Source organism: Coregonus lavaretus, assembly GCF_964263955.1.
Source record: "Coregonus lavaretus genome assembly, chromosome: 13".
Classification (NCBI taxonomy): Eukaryota; Metazoa; Chordata; class Actinopteri; order Salmoniformes; family Salmonidae; genus Coregonus; species Coregonus lavaretus.
The window spans coordinates 41,840,873-41,862,485 of NC_140000.1; the positions used below are offsets into that span (position 1 = coordinate 41,840,873).

Consider the following 21,613-nt stretch of genomic DNA (forward strand, 5'->3'; position numbering starts at 1 on the left):
AGCCTGGATTCGAACCAGGATCTCTAGTGGCACAGTTAGCACTGCGATGCAGTGCCTTAGACCACTGCGCCACTCAGGAGTGCAAAGCTGCCATTGTTATGTTTGGAGGAAAAAGGGTAAGGCTTGCAAGCCGAAGAACCCCATCCCAACCGTGAAGCACGGAGTGGCAGCATCATGCTGTGGGGGTGCTTTGCTGCAGGAGGGACTGGCGCACTTCACAAAATAGATGGCATCATGAGCAAGGAAAATTATGTTGATATATTGAAGCAACATCTCAAGACATCAGTCAGGAAGTTAAAACTTGGTCGCAAATGGGTCTTCCAAATGGACAATGACCTCAAGCATACTTCCAAAGATGTGGCAAAATGGCTTAAGGACAACAAAGTCAAGGCATTAGAGTGGCCATCACAAAGCCCTGATCTCAATCCTATAGAAAATGTGTGGGGCAGAACTGAAAAAGCGTGTGCGAGCAAGGAGGCCTACAAACCTGACTCAGTTACACCAGCTCTGTCAGGAGGAATGGGCCAAAATTCACCCAACTTATTGTGGGAAGCTTGTGGAAGGCTACCCGAAACGTTTGACCCAAGTTAAACAATTTAAAGTCAATGCTACCAAATACTAATTGAGTGTATGTAAACTTCTGACCCACTGGGAATGTGATGAAATGAATAAAAGCTGAAATAAATCATTTTCTCTACTATTATTCTGACATTTCACATTCTTAAAATAAAGTGGTGATCCTAACTGACCTAAGACAGGGAATTTTTACTAGGATTAAATGTCAGGAATTGTGAAAAACTGAGTTTAAATGTATTTGGCTAAGGTGTATGTAATCTTCCGACTTCAACATACAGTGGGGAAAAAAAGTATTTAGTCAGCCACCAATTGTGCAAGTTCTCCCACTTAAAAAGATGAGAGAGGACTGTAATTTTCATCATAGGTACACGTCAACTATGACAGACAAAATGACATTTTTTTTCTCCAGAAAATCACATTGTAGGATTTTTTATGAATTTATTTGCAAATTATGGTGGAAAATAAGTATTTGGTCAATAACAAAAGTTTCTCAATACTTTGTTATATACCCTTTGTTGGCAATGACACAGGTCAAACGCTTTCTGTAAGTCTTCACAAGGTTTTCATACACTGTTGCTGGTATTTTGGCCCATTCCTCCATGCAGATCTCCTCTAGAGCAGTGATGTTTTGGGGCTGTCGCTGGGCAACACAGACTTTCAACTCCCTCCAAAGATTTTCTATGGGGTTGAGATCTGGAGACTGGCTAGGCCACTCCAGGACCTTGAAATGCTTCTTATGAAGCCACTCCTTCATTGCCCGGGCAGTGTGTTTGGGATCATTGTCATGCTGAAAGACCCAGCCACGTTTCATCTTCAATGCCCTTGCTGATGGAAGGAGGTTTTCACTCAAAATCTCACGATACATGGCCCCATTCATTCTTTCCTTTACACGGATCAGTCGTCCTGGTCCCTTTGCAGAAAAACAGCCCCAAAGCATGATGTTTCCACCCCCATGCTTCACAGTAGGTATGGTGTTCTTTGGATGCAACTCAGCATTCTTTGTCCTCCAAACACGACGAGTTGAGTTTTTACCAAAAGTTCTATTTTGGTTTCATCTGACCATATGACACTCTCCCAATCCTCTTCTGGATCATCCAAATGCACTCTAGCAAACTTCAGACGCGCCTGGACATGTACTGGCTTAAGCAGGGGGACACGTCTGGCACTGCAGGATTTGAGTCCCTGGCGGCGTAGTGTGTTACTGATGGTAGGCTTTGTTACTTTGGTCCCAGCTCTCTGCAGGTCATTCACTAGGTCCCCCCGTGTGGTTCTGGGATTTTTGCTCACCGTTCTTGTGATCATTTTGACCCCACAGGGTGAGATCTTGCATGGAGCCCCAGATCGAGGGAGATTATCAGTGGTCTTGTATGTCTTCCATTTCCTAATAATTGCTCCCACAGTTGATTTCTTCAAACCAAACTGCTTACCTATTGCAGATTCAGTCTTCCCAGCCTGTTGCAGGTCTACAATTTTGTTTCTGGTGTCCTTTGACAGCTCTTTGGTCTTGGCCATAGTGGAGTTTGGAGTGTGACTGTTTGAGGTTGTGGACAGGTGTCTTTTATACTGATAACAAGTTCAAACAGGTGCCATTAATATAGGTAACGAGTGGAGGACAGAGGAGCCTCTTAAAGAAGAAGTTACAGGTCTGTGAGAGCCAGAAATCTTGCTTGTTTGTAGGTGACCAAATACTTATTTTCCACCATAATTTGCAAATAAATTCATAAAAAATCCTACAATGTGATTTTCTGGATATTTTTTTCTCAATTTGTCTGTCATAGTTGACGTGTACCTATGATGAAAATTACAGGCCTCTCTCATCTTATTAAGTGGGAGAATTTGCACAATTGGTGGCTGACCAAATACTTTTTTTCCCCACTGTGTGTATATATATATATATATATATATATATATATATATATATATATATATATATATATATATATATATATATATATATATATATATATATATATATATATATATATATATATATATATATACACATACATACACAGCTCTGGAAAAAATTAAGAGACCACTGCAAAAATATAAGTTTCAATGGTTTTACTATTTATAGGTATGTGTTTGGGTGAAATTATAATTTTTGTTTTATTCCATGAACTACTGACAACATTTCTCCCAAATTCCAAAAAAAATATTGTCATTTAGAGCATTTATTTGCAGAAAATGACAACTGGTCAAAATAACAAAAAAGATGCAGTGTTGTCAGACCTCGAATAATGCAAAGAAAATAAGTTAATGTTCATTTTTAAACAACACAATAATACTGTTTTAACTTAGGAAGAGTTCAGAAATCAATATTCTTAAATCACAGCTTTCATGCGTCTTGGCATGCTCTCCACCAGTCTTTCACATTGATGTTGGGTGACTTTATGCCACTCCTGGAGCAAAAATTCAAGCAGCTCGGCTTTGTTTGATGGCTTGTGACCATCCATCTTCCTCTTGATCACATTCCAGAAGTTTTCAATGGGGTTCAGGTCTGGAGATTGGGCTGGCCATTACAGGGTCTTGATCTGGTGGTCCTCCATCCACACCTTGATTGACCTGGCTGTGTGGCATGGTGCATTGTCCTGCTGGAAAAACCAATCCTCAGAGTTGGGGAACAATGTCAGAGCAAAAGGAATCAAGTTTTCTTCCAGGACAACCTTGTACGTGGCTTGATTCATGCGTCCTTCACAAAGACAAATCTGCCCGATTCCAGCCTTGCTGAAGCACCCCCAGATCATCACCGATCCTCCACAAAATGTCACAGTGGGAGCGAGACACTGTGGCTTGTAGGCTGCTCCAGGTCTCCGTCTAACCATTAGATTACCAGGTGTTGGGCAAAGCTGAAAATTGGACTCATCAGAGAAGATGACCTTACTCCAGTCCTCTACGGTACAATCCTTATGGTATTTTGCAAACCTCAGCCTTGCTCTTCTTTGCTTCTCATTGATGATGGGCTTTTTTCTAGCTTTGCACAACTTCAGCCCTGCCCCTAGGAGCCTGTTTCGAACCGTCCTCGCTGTGCACTTCACCCCAGCTGCCGTTTGCCATTCTTTTTGTAGGTTACTTGATGTCATCCTATGGTTGTTGAGTGACATTCGAATGAGTTGGCGGTCATCCTGGTCAGTAGAGTCTCGTTTTTGCCCTCTGCCGGTCTGTAGCTTTGTTGTCCCCAATGTCTGCTGCTTGACCTTGTTCTTATCTACTTGGCTCTGTCATATCCTCACATGGCCTCTCCTATCATTGCTACGCTGACGACACACAACAAATCTTCTCCTTTCCCCCTTCTGATAACCAGGTGGCGAATCGCATCTCTGCATGTCTGGCAGACATATCAGTATGGATGACGGATCACCACCTCAAGCTGAACCTCGGCAAGACGGAGCTGCTCTTCCTCCCGGGGAAGGACTGCCCATTCCATGATCTCGCCATCACGGTTGACAACTCCGTTGTGTCCTCCTCCCAGAGTGCGAAGAGCCTTGGCGTGACCCTGGACAACACTCTGTCGTTCTCCGCTAACATCAAGGCGGTGACCCGATCCTGTAGGTTCATGCTCTACAACATTCGGAGAGTACGACCCTGCCTTACACAGGAAGCGGCACAAGTCCTAATCCAGGCACTTGTCATCTCCCGTCTGGATTACTGCAACTCGCTGTTGGCTGGGCTCCCTGCCTGTGCCATTAAACCCCTACAACTCATCCAGAATGCCGCAGCCCGTCTGGTGTTCAACCTTCCCAAGTTCTCTCACGTCACCCCGCTCCTCCGCACACTCCACTGGCTTCCAGTTGAAGCTCGCATCTGCTACAAGACCATGGTGCTTGCCTACGGAGCTGTGAGGGGAACGACACCTCCGTACCTTCAGGCTCTGGTCAGTCCCTACACCCAAACGAGGGCACTGCGTTCATCCACCTCTGGCCTGCTGGCTCCCCTACCTCTGCGGAAGCATAGTTCCCGCTCAGCCCAGTCAAAACTGTTCGCTGCTCTGGCACCCCAATGGTGGAACAAGCTCCCTCACGACGCCAGGACAGCGGAGTCACTCACCACCTTCCGGAGACATTTGAAACCCCACCTCTTTAAGAAATACCTGGGATAGGATAAAGTAATCCTTCTACCCCCCCCTTTACTCCAACCCACCCCCCCCCCCAAAAAAAAAAAAAAAAAAACTTTGTAAAGTGGTTATCCCACTGGCTATAAGGTGAATGCACCTATTTGTAAGTCGCTCTGGATAAGAGCGTCTGCTAAATGACGTAAATGTAAATGTAAATGTTATGAACTGCCGTCTTTGAAATGTTAAGGATGGAAGCAACCTGACGCTCACTGTATCCCTCTGCCAGTAAAGCCAGAATTGAACCCTTCTTTTCCTCACTCAAAACTTTCCTTTTCAACTCTTTTGGCATGGTCAATAGTTATTTTTTGATTAATATTACTTTTGCCATCCATTCTGGTCCTATTGCAAGAGGATAGTGATGACCACAGCAGTGGTTTTTATACTTTTCTTTGTTAAATAAGATTTGGTTCAGGCGATCACCTAATCAGTACCTAATTCAGTAGAATGAGGTGTGCCTGTGTTGGAATTCAACAGACACTGGAATGGAATGGCTGTCATACATGTAGAGATGCTGATTTAAGAAAAAGTTGCAGTGGTCTCTTAATTTTTTCCAGAGCTGTATATATATGCCCAACGGCCACATTGGCCGCAAGGGATACATTTTCATAGAGGGCATTACTGCCACACAAGAGGGCATCGACAGCCATGGCCGCCGATGCCGTCGGGGAATTCGAGCCCTGACGCACAAGCACGCACAGTCTGCTAGGAGACTGAAAAGGCCCTCAGGAAAACAACAACAACAGTAACAGTGAAAGCCAATCTTTGTCTCTCTGTTTGGGTTGGTTTGAGTAAACAGGAAATGATTGTCTCCCTCTAATCTGATGCATTCGAACCAATAAGAGACTAACACAATTAGGGCTCATCAAATTAAAGATCTGGACTCTTTCTTCCAGGAACCCTACCGTTTCATTCCAGTACGCTCCAGTTTTTAGGCCCTGATGTAGATCAGACAAATCCATTATAAAGGGAGACTGGGCTCGAATTTTCTCTCACACACTTAGGCTACCTTGGCAATGACACAGGCAGTGTCCCAATACTGTTAAATTGCCCAATTCCTTGTCTCCTCTTTCCATCATAAATACGCACAGGTGCAAGGACTGAATATTATGCTTTTATAGGACACTTTTAGGACACAGTCCTAAAGACATTTACCAGGCCCATGCTATTCAGTCTCTGGGCTGGTAAAGTCATTAAGGGTGTTGCTGTTTACCTAACGACCTGCTGGGTTCTTTGATCAGAGTGACCAGGGCCCCAATGTGGTCTACAGGCTGACCTGTCAATCATCACACTGATTGGGTGAGTGACAGCTGAGCGTTCTGACTCACAGAGCCTGACCCCTGGGATCTGCCTCTACTCTCCTCTTGATAGTAAATCACAGTAGACACACACAAACACGCACACACAGGGACACAACACACATACTTAGAGGTACATGCACACACACCTGTCTGCACACACACACAAATAATCATTGGGATGAGCCTTACTAGTAGAGCAGTGATTTATGACCCTGAATGACAAGGGTAGTTCAAACATCTGGTCTCCTATAAGTGTCCCTCTCTATCTCTCTCTCCCCCTCTGCCTTCCAGCTGAACTATCCACATGACACTTCTGTGCTGAGCTCCAAGGATTTTCCAGTAGCGTCCTTCACTGGGTCACTGGAATACCATTCTCCTTTTCCTAGTTTTTCCTACTCCTACACACACACACACACACATCCCGGCCAGACAGAGGGAGAGATTACAGAAAAAGTAATGATGGTGTGTACAGTTAAGTCGAAGGCGGTGTGGGGAGAAGGGGGGTGTAGTGAGCCCTGAAAACAACTCCACCCTCCAGGACAGTAAACCCAGCAGGGGGTGCAGACCAGGCCCTACAGACCAGGCTCTATAGCTGTTAACCCTTTAACCCCTTCCCACCCACTGGCCTGGCCAGAGCAGCAGGCCTCTCTCACACACACACACACACACACCTCTGTTAACCCTGCTCTAATGCCTGTGTCTGCACGTCATCAGTGACCGGAATACGGCCACGTGTGTGTGTATGTGTGTGTGTGCGCGCAAGTCACTTGCCTGGGGACAAATAGCTAGTGAATGAAGCCATTGTGTGTATACTTCCTTTCTCCTTACTTTACGAGCGGAAGCAAATGTACATGGAATAAGTTAATAATGGATTGTTTGTGTATGTGTGCAGGTAAAGACTGTACCGTATAGTATACTTATGTTATTTATCTATTTATCTATCAGCTTCTACCTCTCTGGGACCCTTTCCAGCCATTCCTTGCCTCCTCCCTCTCCACGATCCCTCCCTCCCACTCTGCTTCTCTCCACCCTTCCTGCCTTCCCCACTCCTTCCGTCTTAACTGTAGAACCTGCTCACCTCTCTTTATCTTACCCTAATCTCGCCATCCTCCATCTCTCTTTATCCTTCTCCCTCACTTTCCTCCCTCCCCTCCCTCCTTTCTTCCACCTTCCCTCCCTGCACTCTCGCTCACTGCTGTCTTTTCTCAGTGCTAGCCGATGCTGTTGAAAAACCTTTCCCTTCACCCTCCATCTCTCTATCCTTCACTTCATCCCTTCCTCCCCCTCCCTCCATCTCACCGTTGTCGTGTCTCAGGGCGGTGTTGGTCTCGGCGTATCGGGACAGGCTGACCTCGTAGCCTCGCTGCTCCAGGATCCGCTGGAACAGCTGGACCTCCGTATCCGCGGCTACGTGCTGACCCGTCAACACCACAGCCCGCGTGACCCGCCCAGCCCTGTTCTGATTGGACCCCTTGACCTGAGGAAGAGGGGGGAAGAGATGGATGTTCAATATCCACACATAGAGAGGTCACTCCAACCACCAACAGCATTGCTGTATATTTATATCCAATACAAACAAAGACCATACAGCGAGTCCATGATGCCAAGAGTGATCATTTCCTGGCAGTTCATATGGAACTTTTTCTCATTTCAATCCTATTTGAATTACCGGCACTTAAACAATGCCCCCATAAATGATTGAAAAGGGCATCAAAACAGTGAACAGAACAGCCCTAGAGCACTAGGGAGTAGAGCCTGAGACAAACAAGCTCAAACCCTTAGCGAGCAAGCGAGAGAGAGAGAGAAACCAGTTGTGATAGGTTGGGCTGACAGAGACACATGAAAGCTCTGTAGCTGCTCAGCTCGCTCTGTTTACACAACTCTAGCTGGATAAGGATAGCAGCAGGATCAAACTGTCATGGCTGGGGCAGGGGTTAAGGTTGGGAGGGGAAGGGAAGGGAGAAAAAGTGCATCTCCTTTGGTAAGGAGAGGGAGGGCAGTTTTCACTATATAATTTCTATATAAAGTAGAGGAACTTTTCTTTCAGAACTGTTCTCTCTCTCTCTCTCTCTCTCTCTCTCTCTCTCTCTCTCTCTCTCTCTCTCTCTCTCTCTCTCTCTCTCTCTCTCTCTCTCTCTCTCTCTCTCTCTCTCTCTCTCGTGGCCTGTAAACGTTTCCATCTGGGAGCTGCAGGCCACATCAGAGGGAACGTCACAAGACCCCCATAACTACAACCAGTCTCTCTCTCTCCCCTCCCATCCCCCTCCAACCAGCTCCACAGAATCCTTTCCTTCCCCAATACACACACACACCCACAGCCACCTCCTCTCTCCCCCCTCCAATACACAAGCTCCCCCCTCCATCCTCTCTTCCCCCAGATACTAATCTCAAACATGCAATTACTCCACAGTGCTCATCCTGCCTGCCAATCCGCTATGGCCCAGTTCAGACACAAACATTATTATTTCATTAGGAGATTGCCCAAATTGGGAGCCTTGGCCTAGGCCTCTTTTTTTTCCCCCTCTTTAATTTTTCCTTTCTCTCCCTCGCTCCCTTTCTCCCTGAGTAATAACAAATACACTCCATCACCCCTTCCTCCTCCTCTCTTCTTCCTCCAGCAAGGAAGGAGAGAGTTTACAGTTGGCCCCATAACACAGAGTGAAATATTAGAATAAGATGACTTTAATAAGCAGGGAATCGAATCAAGGTGTTTATACAACAGAGGCAATACTCTGAGCAGTGCACCTTCAATATAATCTGCAGCCGAGAGGGAAACATATTAAAACACGCTCATAAACAGTTTATTTGGCAGAGTGAGGGAGAACCACTGCTGGGGAAATTATGTTTTTATTGATTATACTGTTTTGGTATACACAGCACACAGCCGTGAGCTCAGGTTTACCTAGGAAATTGCTTCCACTTTTTCATTTGATAACTGATTTGAAGAGCAAAGAAGTTTGTATCAATACTGCATAATGCCTCTTTGCACGTACTGAAATGATGTTGTATTAACAGTTTAGTTTAACAATGGTTAACAAACTATTTACTAATGGGTTATAATGAGTTTACAAGCAGCCCTTAAAATTAAGAGTTCTCCATCTGCCAGTGCTGACATCACCAAGGAGAAAAAAAACTGACCCCGCCCCTCATCCCCATGACGACCCTGTGACGGACAGTTGAGCCCCTCTAGCTGTCAGAGGGGCAGTAGGATTGAGTGTACAGTAGCTGGTATGTGTTCTGCTGATATTGAATCCCAGTATCCCACATTGAGTCATATATTAATAGACCTGCTATCTTTAACAGTCCTGGCTGACTGGGCCTGACCTATGATCCTTCCCAACAGGTCACGCTCTCTGGACCTGCCACCCCATGGCAACCCCCTGGCCTTAGCCGCTGTAGCACCCCCTGAAATATCGGAATCAAACATGTTGGCCCCCGCTGCTATGCCCCTGGCAACCGCTCTGATGCTAGCAGACATATGGTTATGGTGAACATCTTCAACCTAAACCCTTGCTCCTGTCCAGATCATACACATACATATCGTATGTGAACACACTACCTAATCAATTGTGACACTACACTTGACCACAAACCACAAGACTTCAACATCATCCACATCCTCCCCCAAATTCATTACTCAGTACAGTTTATTGGCTTGAATATGATGTACAGCCAGGTTATGCCCCACATTCTCTGTCACCACTGCTGAAATATGAACGCAACATTAGAGTGTTGTGATGTCACAGCAGTGTTTTTGGAAGGTCACATGTGAACTGGGTGGTGCTCTGCTCTGGGTTGGTTTCCAGACCCAGTTCTCTGCAGTTTCTACAACACCACATTTTCAAGCAAAACAAGACACAGATGTATCATTTTAACCCCAACCTTCCACTACAAAAGTAACTACACTGACACTGTTAGTAAATTATGAGGAAATACAGCTTTCAACAGACAGAGTACTACAATATTTATGAGTGACTCACATGAGCTCAGCAGCCCATACAAATCAAAGCGTTTCCATACAACTGTGAAAAGTCAACCCACATAAATCTCCCCTGGGTTCACTTCACATACCACATCCAGTGTGTCAGTCAGCCCTCTAAGGTGGGTCTGTTAACCGTGCGCTATAATGGCCATGTTTCCCTCCATCCGTGGAGAGACGGAGGAATGCAGAGGGTTAATGGGCCTTGCACTCGTTTAGAAGGAAAATGAATGTGTGAAAGTTTAGCTGTCTGGGGAGAGGGAGGCGAGAGAGGGAGAGAGAGAGGAAGAGAGGGGAAATCAGAGGACAGGAGGGCGAGCCAAAAGGAGAAAGGCCTGTTTGTGTGAGACTGCAGGGGAGTCTGGAGAGGCAGAGGCTGGCTCTATAAGCCCTGATTCTGGCCCAGTCTCTGCGTTAGTATTCATCTGGGACTGGAGGGCCTGTTTGATCATGCACTACCATGCTGCTTCTCTGCATGGTTACTGGTGAAGGATCTGCCAAGGAGGCTTTTCTTCTGTTCTCTACTGCTCTCTTTTATTCTCAGTCATTCTCTCCCTGCCTCCATTTCTCATCCCTCACTCTCTTCTTCCTCCACTCCCTCTGACCCTCTATCGAAATATCCATCTGAGCCCTTCATCGCCCCGTCTTTCTGGCTCTCTTTCCCACTCTCTCCTTCCATCCCTAACCTTCTCTCTCAGTGACAGGATGTGGCTTAGTCTTACCACTGGCTCCATGGGTAGAGTTCAGTATGTCTGAGAGGCCCAGCATTATAAATACTCCCATCTCAGCCATGCACACAGAGACAGACAGAGAAACAGATATACAGCCCACTGGCAATATATATACACACACCCCTTCCATGACTCATATCACCCAGTCCCATCCTAGGCCAAACACCTGCGAAATGCATATCCCCCTATCCCATAGAAGTCGCATTCAGTACATTGAGTAAGACATCTTATTTTAAGTTGAGAGCAGTCAAAACAAAATCAGAAAGTCATCATTCAAACACAACAAACGCGCATTTTACATAGGCAAATATGTAGTTATTTTTAAATATAACAGAAAGCCTCATGCATAATGAATCAATTTACATATTTGAAATATGTATCCAGAGGCAACTTGAGCATACTTCTTTATAACCGCATAACCTTACAAACAATACCTCCTATGCTATACTCACAATTTAAATACCTACCCGACAAGGCATTAACCCATATCAAATATAAACATAGACCTACACATTAGCTGGCTACTAAACATCCACTCCATAGAGTAGTGAAGCATGCAGGGATCAGACATTTACAATACAGACCTCAGACAAGAACTATGGGTACACATTGGGAACATACTGTACATGCTCTTAAAACTGCCCTCCCATACTGTAAAGTAACACACACACATCAGTCAGGCGGGGCGAGCTACCATCTGTCCGGGGGCTCTGTCTAAAATAATCTCCAGACTTCCAGCATTTGTCTCCATTCTTCCTCAGTACAGTAATATGGTGCAGGTGATTCCATCCTTCCGCAGTACAGTAATATGGTGCAGGTGTCTCCTAGCCTTCTATCAGTATCATCAACTGAAGAGTTCCCTTCATATGCTACCACTTCTATTGCTGCTAGCAGTCCATTCAATTTAGATAAGTGATCATTTAGAAAAGGTACCGGGCCTCCCGAGTGGCACAGTGGTTTAAGGCACTACATCGCATTGTTGCGGCGTCACTACAGCCTGGGGTTCGATCCCAGACTGTGTCACAACCGGCCATGCCCGGGAGTCCCATAGGGTGGCGCACAATTGGCCCAGCGTCGTCCGGGTTAGTGGAGGGTTTGGCCGAGGGGGCTTTACTTGGCGCCTGCAGGCTGACTTCAGCCTTCAGATGAACAGTGTTTCCTCCGACACATTGGTGCGGCTAGCTTCCGGGTTAAGCGGGCGGGTGTTAACAAGCGCGGTTTGGCGGGTCATGCTTTGGAGGACCCATGACTTGACCTTCGCCTCTCCCGAGCCCGTTGGGGAGTTGCAGCGATGAGACAAAATCGTCATATCACGAAATTGGGGAGAAAAAGGGGGGTAAAATTACAAAAAAAAATAAGAAAAGGTACCCAGTAGAGGACTTATTAACAGTATTGGGACCCAGCCATTAGAGTACACCAGTGGATGCTCCTCAGGGGAGGACCATCCTCCTCAGTGAATTTCATAAAGAGAAAATTGTAAAACATTAAAAAAGTTATCATTTTTAGATAAAACTATAATAAATATAATCACGTGTCACCAAATAATTTATTAAAACATACTATTTTGCAATGAAGGTCTACAGTAGCCTCAACAGCACTCTGTAGGGTAGCACCATGGTGTAGCCAGAGGACAGCTAGCTTCTGTGCTCCTCTGGGTACATTGACTTCAATACAAAACCTAGGAGGCTCATGGTTCTCACTCCCTTCCATAGACTTACACAGTAATTATGACAACTTCCGGAGGATGCCCTACATCCTATCAGAGCTCTTGCAGCATGAATTGACATGTTGTCCACCCAATCAAAGGATCAGAGAATGAATCTAGTACTGAAAGCATAAGCTACAGCTAGCTAGCACTGCAGTGCATAAAATGTGGTGAGTAGTTGACTCAAAGAGAGAGAGAAAGACAATAGTTGAACAGTTTGTAACAAATTAATTTCTTCCAAAATGAAGGAGAAGCAAGAGAGAAATAGAGAGAGATTGTCATTTTTCAGTTTCCCTTACTTACCTAGTACATGCAGCTAGCTAGTTTAGCCTACTCAAACACCCTGCTCAAACAGAGGGATGCTATGTTAGCTTGCTGGCTATGACTATCCAACGCTTTTGGTTTTACTAATTTATTGCCACCGGGGCCTGCTGGTGTAAGTGCTAAACTGCTTACTGACTGTACATTGTAACAGTACTGCATGATTGTAGCGGGTTTACTAACGCGTTAGTTCTATTAGCCATGTTGACTATGATGTTACTTTAGCTAATATGGTGACAACAATGTAGGCTGTGTGTAGCGGTTAATTGTATTTGTACAAGGCAGCAGCTACTCTTCCTGGGGTCCAGCAAAATTAAGGCAGTTATACCATTTTAAAAACATCACAATACATTCACAACTGATTTCACAACACATCAAGTGTGTGCCCTCAGGCCACTACTCTACTACCACATACGTCTCACAGTCCCCGCTGTTCCATAAGATGTATTTTTATCTGTTTTTTAAATCTAATTTTACCGCTTGCATGAGTTACTTGATGTAGAACTGTGTGCCTCCCATAGTCTGTTCTGGACATGGGGATTGTGAAGAGACCTCTGGTGGCATGTCTTGTGGGGTATGCATGGGTGTCCGAGCTGTGTGCCAGTAGTTCAAACAGACAGCTTGGTGCATTCAACATGTCAATACCGCTCACAAATACAAGTAGTGATTAAGTCAATCTCTCCTCCACTTTGAGCCAGGAGAGATTGGCATGCATATTATTAATGTTAGCTCTCTGTGTACATCCAAGGGCCAGCCATGCTGCCCTGTTCTGAGCCAATTGCAATTTTCCTAAGTCCGTCTTTGTGCCACCTGACCACACGACTGAACAGTAGTCCAGGTGCGACAAAACTAGGGCCTGTAGGACCTGCCTTGTGGATAGTGCTGTTAAGAAGGCAAAGAAGCGCTTTATTATGGACAGACTTCTAATTTTCGCTAGTGTTGTATCAATTTGTTTTGACCATGACAGTTTACAATCCAGGGTTACTCCAAGCAGTTTAGTCACCTCAACTTGCTCAATTTCCACATTATTCATTACAAGATTTAGTTGAGGTTTAGGGTTTAGTGACAAATTTGTCCCAAATACAATCATTTTAGTTTTTGAAATATTTAGGACAAATGTATTCCTTCCCACCCATTCTGAAACTAACTGCAACTCTGTGTTAAGTTTTGCAGTCATTTCAGTTGCTGTAGTAGCTGACGTGTATAGTGTTGAGTCATCTGCATACATAGACACACTGGCTTTACTCAAAGCCAGTGGCATGTCGTTAGTAAAGATTGGAAAAAGTTAGGGGCCTAGACAGCTGCCCTGGGGAATTCCTAATTCTACCTGGATTATTTTGGAGAGGCTTCCATTAAAGAACACCCTCTGTGTTCATTAGACAGGTAACTCTTTATCCACAATATAGCAGGGGGTGTAAAGCCATAACACATACGTTATTCAGTAGCAGACTATGATCGATAATGTCAAAAGCCGCACTGAAGTCAACAAAACAGCCCCCACAAACGTTTTATCATCAATTTCTCTCAGCCAGTCATCAGTCATTTGTGCCAAATATGGCAAATATGAGTCGTCTGCTATTATCCTCAGTAATTTTCCATCGAAGTTGTCAGACCCTGGTGGCTTGTCATTGTTGATAGACAACAATGACAAGCCAGTAGTTGGCAATATCAGTGGGTTTTGTGATGAATGAGCCATCTGGTTCAATGAATGATGGTGCTGAGTTTGCCTTTTTGCCCCAAAATGTCATTTAAGGTGCTCCAAAGTTTTTACTATCATTCTTTATGTAATTTATCTTTATTTCATAGCATTAGTAAAGATGTGATCAATACATGTTGATGATTTCATTAATGTGCTGTTTGTAACTACCCTGGTAGGTTGACTGATAACCTGAACCAGGTTGCAGGCAATAGTTACGGTTTGAAGCTTTCTCTTGAGTGGGCAGCCTGATGAAAGCCAGTCAATATTTAAAATCACCCAGTAAATATACCTCTCTGTTGATATCACATACATTATCAAGCATTTCACACGTTATCCAGATACTGACTGTTAGCACTTTGTGGTCTATAGCAACTTCCCACCAGAATGGGCTTTAGCTGAGGCAGATTAATCTGAAGCCATATTACTTCAACAGTATTTAACATGAGATCCTCTCTAAGCTTTACAGGAATGTAGTTCTGAATATAAAACGGCAACACCTCCACCTTTGGTATTTCAGTATTTTCTGTAGATGTTATAACCATGTATTGCTATCACTATATCATCAAAGGTATTATCTAAGTGAGTTTGAAAGATTGTCAGAATACAAATGTCATTTGTACTAGCAAATTATTGATTTCATGAACCTTGTTTCTTAAGCTACATAATTTATGTTAACGTGGCTATTTTATGATATGGTTTGGCTTGGAAAGGTTTTTTCGCCTGGTCACATACAGCTGATGTGTTGTGCATTGAAGTCCACAAGCAAAGGGACAAGGTGAGAGGAGGAGAGTGCATAGAGTCGAGTAAGGAATACAACGTGGCTGCTATGAACGTGAACTGTGTTTATGCGTGATCAGGGGTGTATTCATTCCACCGATTCTGTTGAAAAATGTTTCTTAAACGGAAGCAAATGAAACAAAACGGGGATAAACATACCTGAATTTGTCCAATAGAAACTCTTGTTTGCAACTGTTGGACTAATGATTACATCCTATATCAGCTAGATGCAGGCAAGAGTGTGCAAGGCAGTATTGAATGTGTCACTGTCTGGCCATGTGTCACATCAAAATGTTCTCTTGACCTGTGTGCACCTACTTTGTAAACGTTCATTCATAGGCTAGGTTGTAGCAACCTCATGAGGGGTATAGGGAAAATGTTAGTATCATGTAGTAGCCTAAACCTATTGCTGTTACATTGAACTGGGTGAATGGAATATGAATGACAGTCATCCAATATGCTGTAATAGAAATAAGGCCATGCTCATGAAAATACAAAATTGTACTCCCTTATCTTAAACAGCACTGACTGCCACTGGAGTACACACATGGGCAGACATCCATCCCAGGACCCTAACTGACTCCCTGACCCTACCATCCCAGCGCCCTAACTGACTCCCTGACCCTATCCGAGACCTTCTCAGAGCTTAGAAAGTCTAGTTAGTGCTAGTGGTCAAATGCTGGAACTGCCTCCCATACACACGTTCAGCCAATTAGTGTCAAAGCAGCAAACAAGCTTCCAGATCTTTCTGGCAGGGGTTCCACTCTGAAGACCACCAAACACGCTCCACACACATGCAGCGAGTTTGGACGCCGCTCTGATGGAGTACCTGTTCTATAGAATCACAGCATGTACATGTGTGCGAGAGAGACTGTGTTCCATGGCTTTCTGATCCCTGATCCAGCCTCCTGCCTCCTGCCTCCTGCCCTGGGACTGAATGGGGCTGTCAGGGTCTGGAAGAGACTCAAAGGGGATAAAGAGCTGGAGGATCACATTACGTAACTCTGATCTAATACTTCCTACTGACCTACTGCTGGAGCACTCACCCCGGGAAAGCCATCCACAGGTGCTAACTGCATACACACGCACATGGACACACACTCTCACACACGCATTGCAAACCTATAACACACACACACACACACCCTTGCCAAAATGCCCCATCCCTAACAACTCTCCAGCAATTCCAATCACCATCCCGCCCCAGACAGATACAAATACTGAACACCCATACACACAGTGTGAAGCTAGTCATTATTACATGCCACAGAGGGTAACAGGCACAAATACTACAGTGGCAGGGCTTTTGTAACGATGGCTCTAGACATGCCAACAAGCAAACCCACCCAATCACACTCAATGTCAACTATGACAGACTCCTTCAAGGATCATGAGAGGAGAGAAATAAGAGCAATGTAATGGCTCAGACTTCAACCTTCTGATTCACAATAAGTCCAACATTCAGAACTTTTAGGGTTGGGTTTCTAGAACTCAGAGTTGCACTCAACAGCTAAACTGAGGCAGCGTGTTGGTGGTGGATAATAAATGAGCTGTGACAGCTCGCTTTCTCCCTGTCAACCACATAGTCAACAAGGCCAACAGACTGCCTCTCCCGCTCTGTCTCCCTCTAGATCTCTCGCAACACTATCCCGCCTTCTCCCCCCCCTCCCCCCTCCTTGTTTATTTATTCTCTCCCTTCCTCTCCATGGGGCCAAGACAACCTGAGAGAAGGAAAAGTATGGCCTAATAAAACAACTGTTCCAGGAACACATTCCAAATTTAACCCATAATGATAAAGGTTAGAAGTGGGTAAGTAGAGCTGATCTAGAATCAGTTGTAGAGATAGATGGTAACCAGAGATAAAATTAATTAAAATACCCGGGAAATTGATATGCAACCTTGTTCTGAAAATGTCCATACAGGTGTCAATCATCTGTGTGGAGAGAAAAGCCCGAATTAACTGAATCCATACCCGGGTACCTCTCGAGCACATGTCCAGCTGACCAATAAGCATTGAGCCTCGAGCGCCTAGCTCGCTCATCTAAATACCGCAACACTAACAGCCATAGAAGAAAAAAAAACGGTTCGCTATTCTTAAACAGTTTCCGCTACTTGGGAACAAAATTAAAATCGTTTCAACCAGTTAGTTATGTAGGCTATGCCAAGGAGTCAACATCTACGAATGTTGTTGTGAGGCTTGAAGCTAACTCAGGTAGTTGTTGCTCATTAAAGTGAATGAAACTCACAGTGTTTTGAGCCCAAAGACAAAACACAGGCTGCATAGAGAGCCATGCAACTAACACAGCACTGTATAAAGAAAGCCTATACCCATATGTGTTGATGATGAAATGGGCTTATAGTCATTGTGAGATGGACTTGGATAAAAGCTTTTCCCATTGTGGGATGGAGCAAAGCTTATCCTTGAATCTCCATTATTCAAAGTTAACCAAAAGTGCATGTACGCTACCTAAAGCACAGGACAAAAATGAGACAATAGACAGCATTTAAGTGCACTTCTATCATTAGCCCACTTACATATATTTCCCTCTCCAAAGCCTCCAGGGTAGAAATAAGCCTCGCAGGGTCCTGCAGAAGTTCATCAAATACCCCCAACGCTCCAGTCATCGTTGACTTGTTGCGTTCATCAGCCGCAGGTGGGCCGCCTTTGAACCGACTCCGTGCCACCATCAGGGTCTGGTAGAAAAGACACACCGCGACCCCTAGGAGCAATAACGGTCCGGAGCAATACCTGCGTCGGAGCGTCCAGAGCCGCCGAAGGAACATTCCCGCTTCACTCCCAACTTTGCTGGCAGAAGAATAAAGGAATACCATGAGGGAAGATGTTTAGCCTACTTCTTCTCCGCGTCCCACTCAGACCTCACACAACTCTGGCCGCTCTCCCGGCCGTTAGAAGGAACACAGAGCAGCTGAGCTATCTGCAAAAACACGCACTTCAGGAATACACCGCGACCTGAAACATTGTTGCCGCAATTTATCTTTCAAAGATGTCCTGGTTGGTATTTCAGAGGGGGGTACACGGTGTTCAAGAGCCGTCGCTATGGCAAACTTGTGTTGATTTGTGAGCTGGCACAAACAAACAAAACCTTTTCCCAAACGTTGTTATTCCGTTATTCGTGATAATGAAGTTAGATCAAAGTGAGCCACAGTCCAACTTTCACATCCTCGAACACTATGGAGCTCCGAGGGAGCAGGGAAAAGTTTTCCCTCTCTCTTTATTTGGGGAAGAGTGCCCCTCAGATGATTAAAAACAATATCGAATAGCGGAACCTCATGACAGTGACTAGATCAGACGATGCTACTGCGCGCTGTCAGAAAACTGCCATTCCCATCCACAACCAAAGGCAGGACGCATGAAAACATCCCTTCAGACACAGAGCCAAACTGAAGTTAGAAAAATGAAGAACTTCACCAAGACTTCACTCCCTGAACTAGGCTACAAAGAGGGTTTCCACTATATCCGAGCGCTGACTGCGCGCAGGGGGGCGACTTCACCTGGTTTGGGTTAGGCTACTCTGAGAAAAAAAGTCAACAGTCGCCTAACTTCCTTTCGGTGCGGACGGCTGGATTACAGTCTCACACACAGGGCTACTGGTTCCCAAAATTAAAACTCCCTCGTATAAAGTAAAAAATAAGTGGAGTTTATACCATAGATCCTTTTCAACTGTATAGTTTAGGAGCGTTCTCGTAAAGTAACTGTTTTGAAATTCCACGAGGTACACGGAGCGATCTAAATGCGCACACATGCCTCCTCGGTCGGGGGTCGAGGTATGCTACCCCTCATTCCAAGTTGTGGTAAAACACAGGGCTCACTCTTTGCTATTTGTGGCACACACCAGTCCTCCCTTGGCTCATTATTTAGAGAATGGAGTTGGAGCCCTGCTTTGTTTCAGTCAGATGTGGTGAGAGAGCAGCTATTGAAAAGGTGCCATTTCGGATCAAGGGCCAAAAACATTCTTCTTTTTTGGTGAGGTTGTAATTTCTCCAAGAAACCCTAGGTTCCTTCTAAAAATATAGGTATTATGGCAGTTTTGTACAGAACAAAAAAAGTGTCTGCCATCAGTAGAATGAGTTACTGGCTACCCAAATCCCCCTGTGTGTGAGGGCTATAACACCGCTGGTTTTCATTACCCTCCTCTAATCAGGGAATGATTTAGACCTGGTGAGCTGACTCATGGCAAAGCAGTGGCATTCATTAATCAATTAAGAAAAACAGCAGTACATCAGACTTGATGGACATGATTGAATAGCCCTGTTAGTACTGCATTGGTTGAGAGCTCAAATACACTGCTCAAAAAAATAAAGGGAACACTTAAACAACACATCCTAGATCTGAATGAATGAAATAATCTTGTTAAATACTTTTTTCTTTACATAGTTGAATGTGCTGACAACAAAATCACACAAAAATTATCAATGGAAATCAAATTTATCAACCCATGGAGGTCTGGATTTGGAGTCAACCTCAAAATTAAAGTGGAAAACCACACTACAGGCTGATCCAACTTTGATGTAATGTCCTTAAAACAAGTCAAAATGAGGCTCAGTAGTGTGTGTGGCCTCCACGTGCCTGTATGACCTCCCTACAACGCCTGGGCATGCTCCTGATGAGGTGGCGGATGGTCTCCTGAGGGATCTCCTCCCAGACCTGGACTAAAGCATCCGCCAACTCCTGGACAGTCTGTGGTGCAACGTGGCATTGGTGGATGGAGCGAGACATGATGTCCCAGATGTGCTCAATTGGATTCAGGTCTGGGGAACGGGCGGGCCAGTCCATAGCATCAATGCCTTCCTCTTGCAGGAACTGCTGACACACTCCAGCCACATGAGGTCTAGCATTGTCTTGCATTAGGAGGAACCCAGGGCCAACTGCACCAGCATATGGTCTCACAAGGGGTCTGAGGATCTCATCTCGGTACCTAATGGCAGTCAGGCTACCTCTGGCGAGCACATGGAGGGCTGTGCGGCCCCCCAAAGAAATGCCACCCCACACCATGACTGACCCACCGCCAAACCGGTCATGCTGGAGGATGTTGCAGGCAGCAGAACGTTCTCCACGCCGTCTCCAGACTCTGTCACATGTGCTCAGTGTGAACCTGCTTTCATCTGTGAAGAGCACAGGGCGCCAGTGGCGAATTTGCCAATCTTGGTGTTCTCTGCCAAATGCCAAAAGTCCTGCACGGTGTTGGGCTGTAAGCACAACCCCCACCTGTGGACGTCGGGCCCTCATACCACCCTCATGGAGTCTGTTTCTGACCGTTTGAGCAGACACATGCACATTTGTGGCCTGCTGGAGGTCATTTTGCAGTGCTCCTCCTGCTCCTCCTTGCACAAAGGCGGAGGTAGCGGTCCTGCTGCTGGGTTGTTGCCCTCCTACGGCCTCCTCCACGTCTCCTGATGTACTGGCCTGTCTCCTGGTAGCGCCTCCATGCTCTGGACACTACGCTGACAGACACAGCAAACCTTCTTGCCACAGCTCGCATTGATGTGCCATCCTGGATGAGCTGCACTACCTGAGCCACTTGTGTGGGTTGTAGACTCCGTCTCATGCTACCACTAGAGTGAAAGCACCGCCAGCATTCAAAAGTGACCAAAACATCAGCCAGGAAGCATAGGAACTGAGAAGTGGTCTGTGGTCACCACCTGCAGAACCACTTCTTTATTGGGGGTGTCTTGCTAATTGCCTATAATTTCCACCTGTTGTCTATTCCATTTGCACAACAGCATGTGAAATGTATTGTCAATCAGTGTTGCTTCCTAAGTGGACAGTTTGATTTCACAGAAGTGTGATTGACTTGGAGTTACATTGTGTTGCTTAAGTGTTCCCTTTATTTTTTTGAGCAGTGTATATCATTAACATTGTGTTGTGTTTTACATTTACATTTTTACATTTTAGTCATTTAGCAGACGCTCTTATCCAGAGCGACTTACAGTTAGTGAATACATCTTTTTTTTTATACTGGCCCCCCGTGGGAATCAAACCCACAACCCTGGCGTTGCAAACGCCATGCTCTATCAACTGAGCTACATCCCTGCCGGCCATTCCCTCCCCTACCCTGGACGACGCTGGGCCAATTGTGCGCCGCCCATGAGTCTCCCGGTCGCGGCCGGCTGCGACAGAGCCTGGATTCGAACCAGGATCTCTAGTGGCACAGTTAACACTGCGATGCAGTGCCTTAGACCACTGCGCCACTCAGGAGACTAATTTTAATGGTGACCTGTTTCAACAATCAGTCCACATTGTAAGCCTGCTGTGAATAAAAACATTGGTGATTCATCAGCACTCTACATTTTGATTGTGTAGTCGAATACAATATATACCTAGAGCTATGAAGTGCTATAGTTTGATCAAGAAGAGAGGCCATCCTTGACAGACGAAGTCAGGAAACATGAAA

The 21,613-nt window shown here is 45.2% G+C and overlaps 1 protein-coding gene across 1 annotated transcript in view; it reads right to left on the bottom strand.

Moving 5' to 3' along the window:
• LOC311140434 (cadherin-like and PC-esterase domain-containing protein 1) overlaps positions 1 to 18,032 on the bottom strand; it is a gene marked incomplete at both ends in the record, with an annotated part of 89,860 nt that extends 71,828 nt beyond the window's left edge. The window contains 2 exons of the mRNA XM_084175492.1: positions 7,288 to 7,465; positions 17,736 to 18,032. Coding sequence (XP_084031618.1) covers positions 7,288 to 7,465; positions 17,736 to 18,032 — 475 coding nt within the window. The remainder of the gene's footprint in view (positions 1 to 7,287; positions 7,466 to 17,735) is intronic.
• Between the last annotated feature and the right edge of the window lie 3,581 nt (positions 18,033 to 21,613).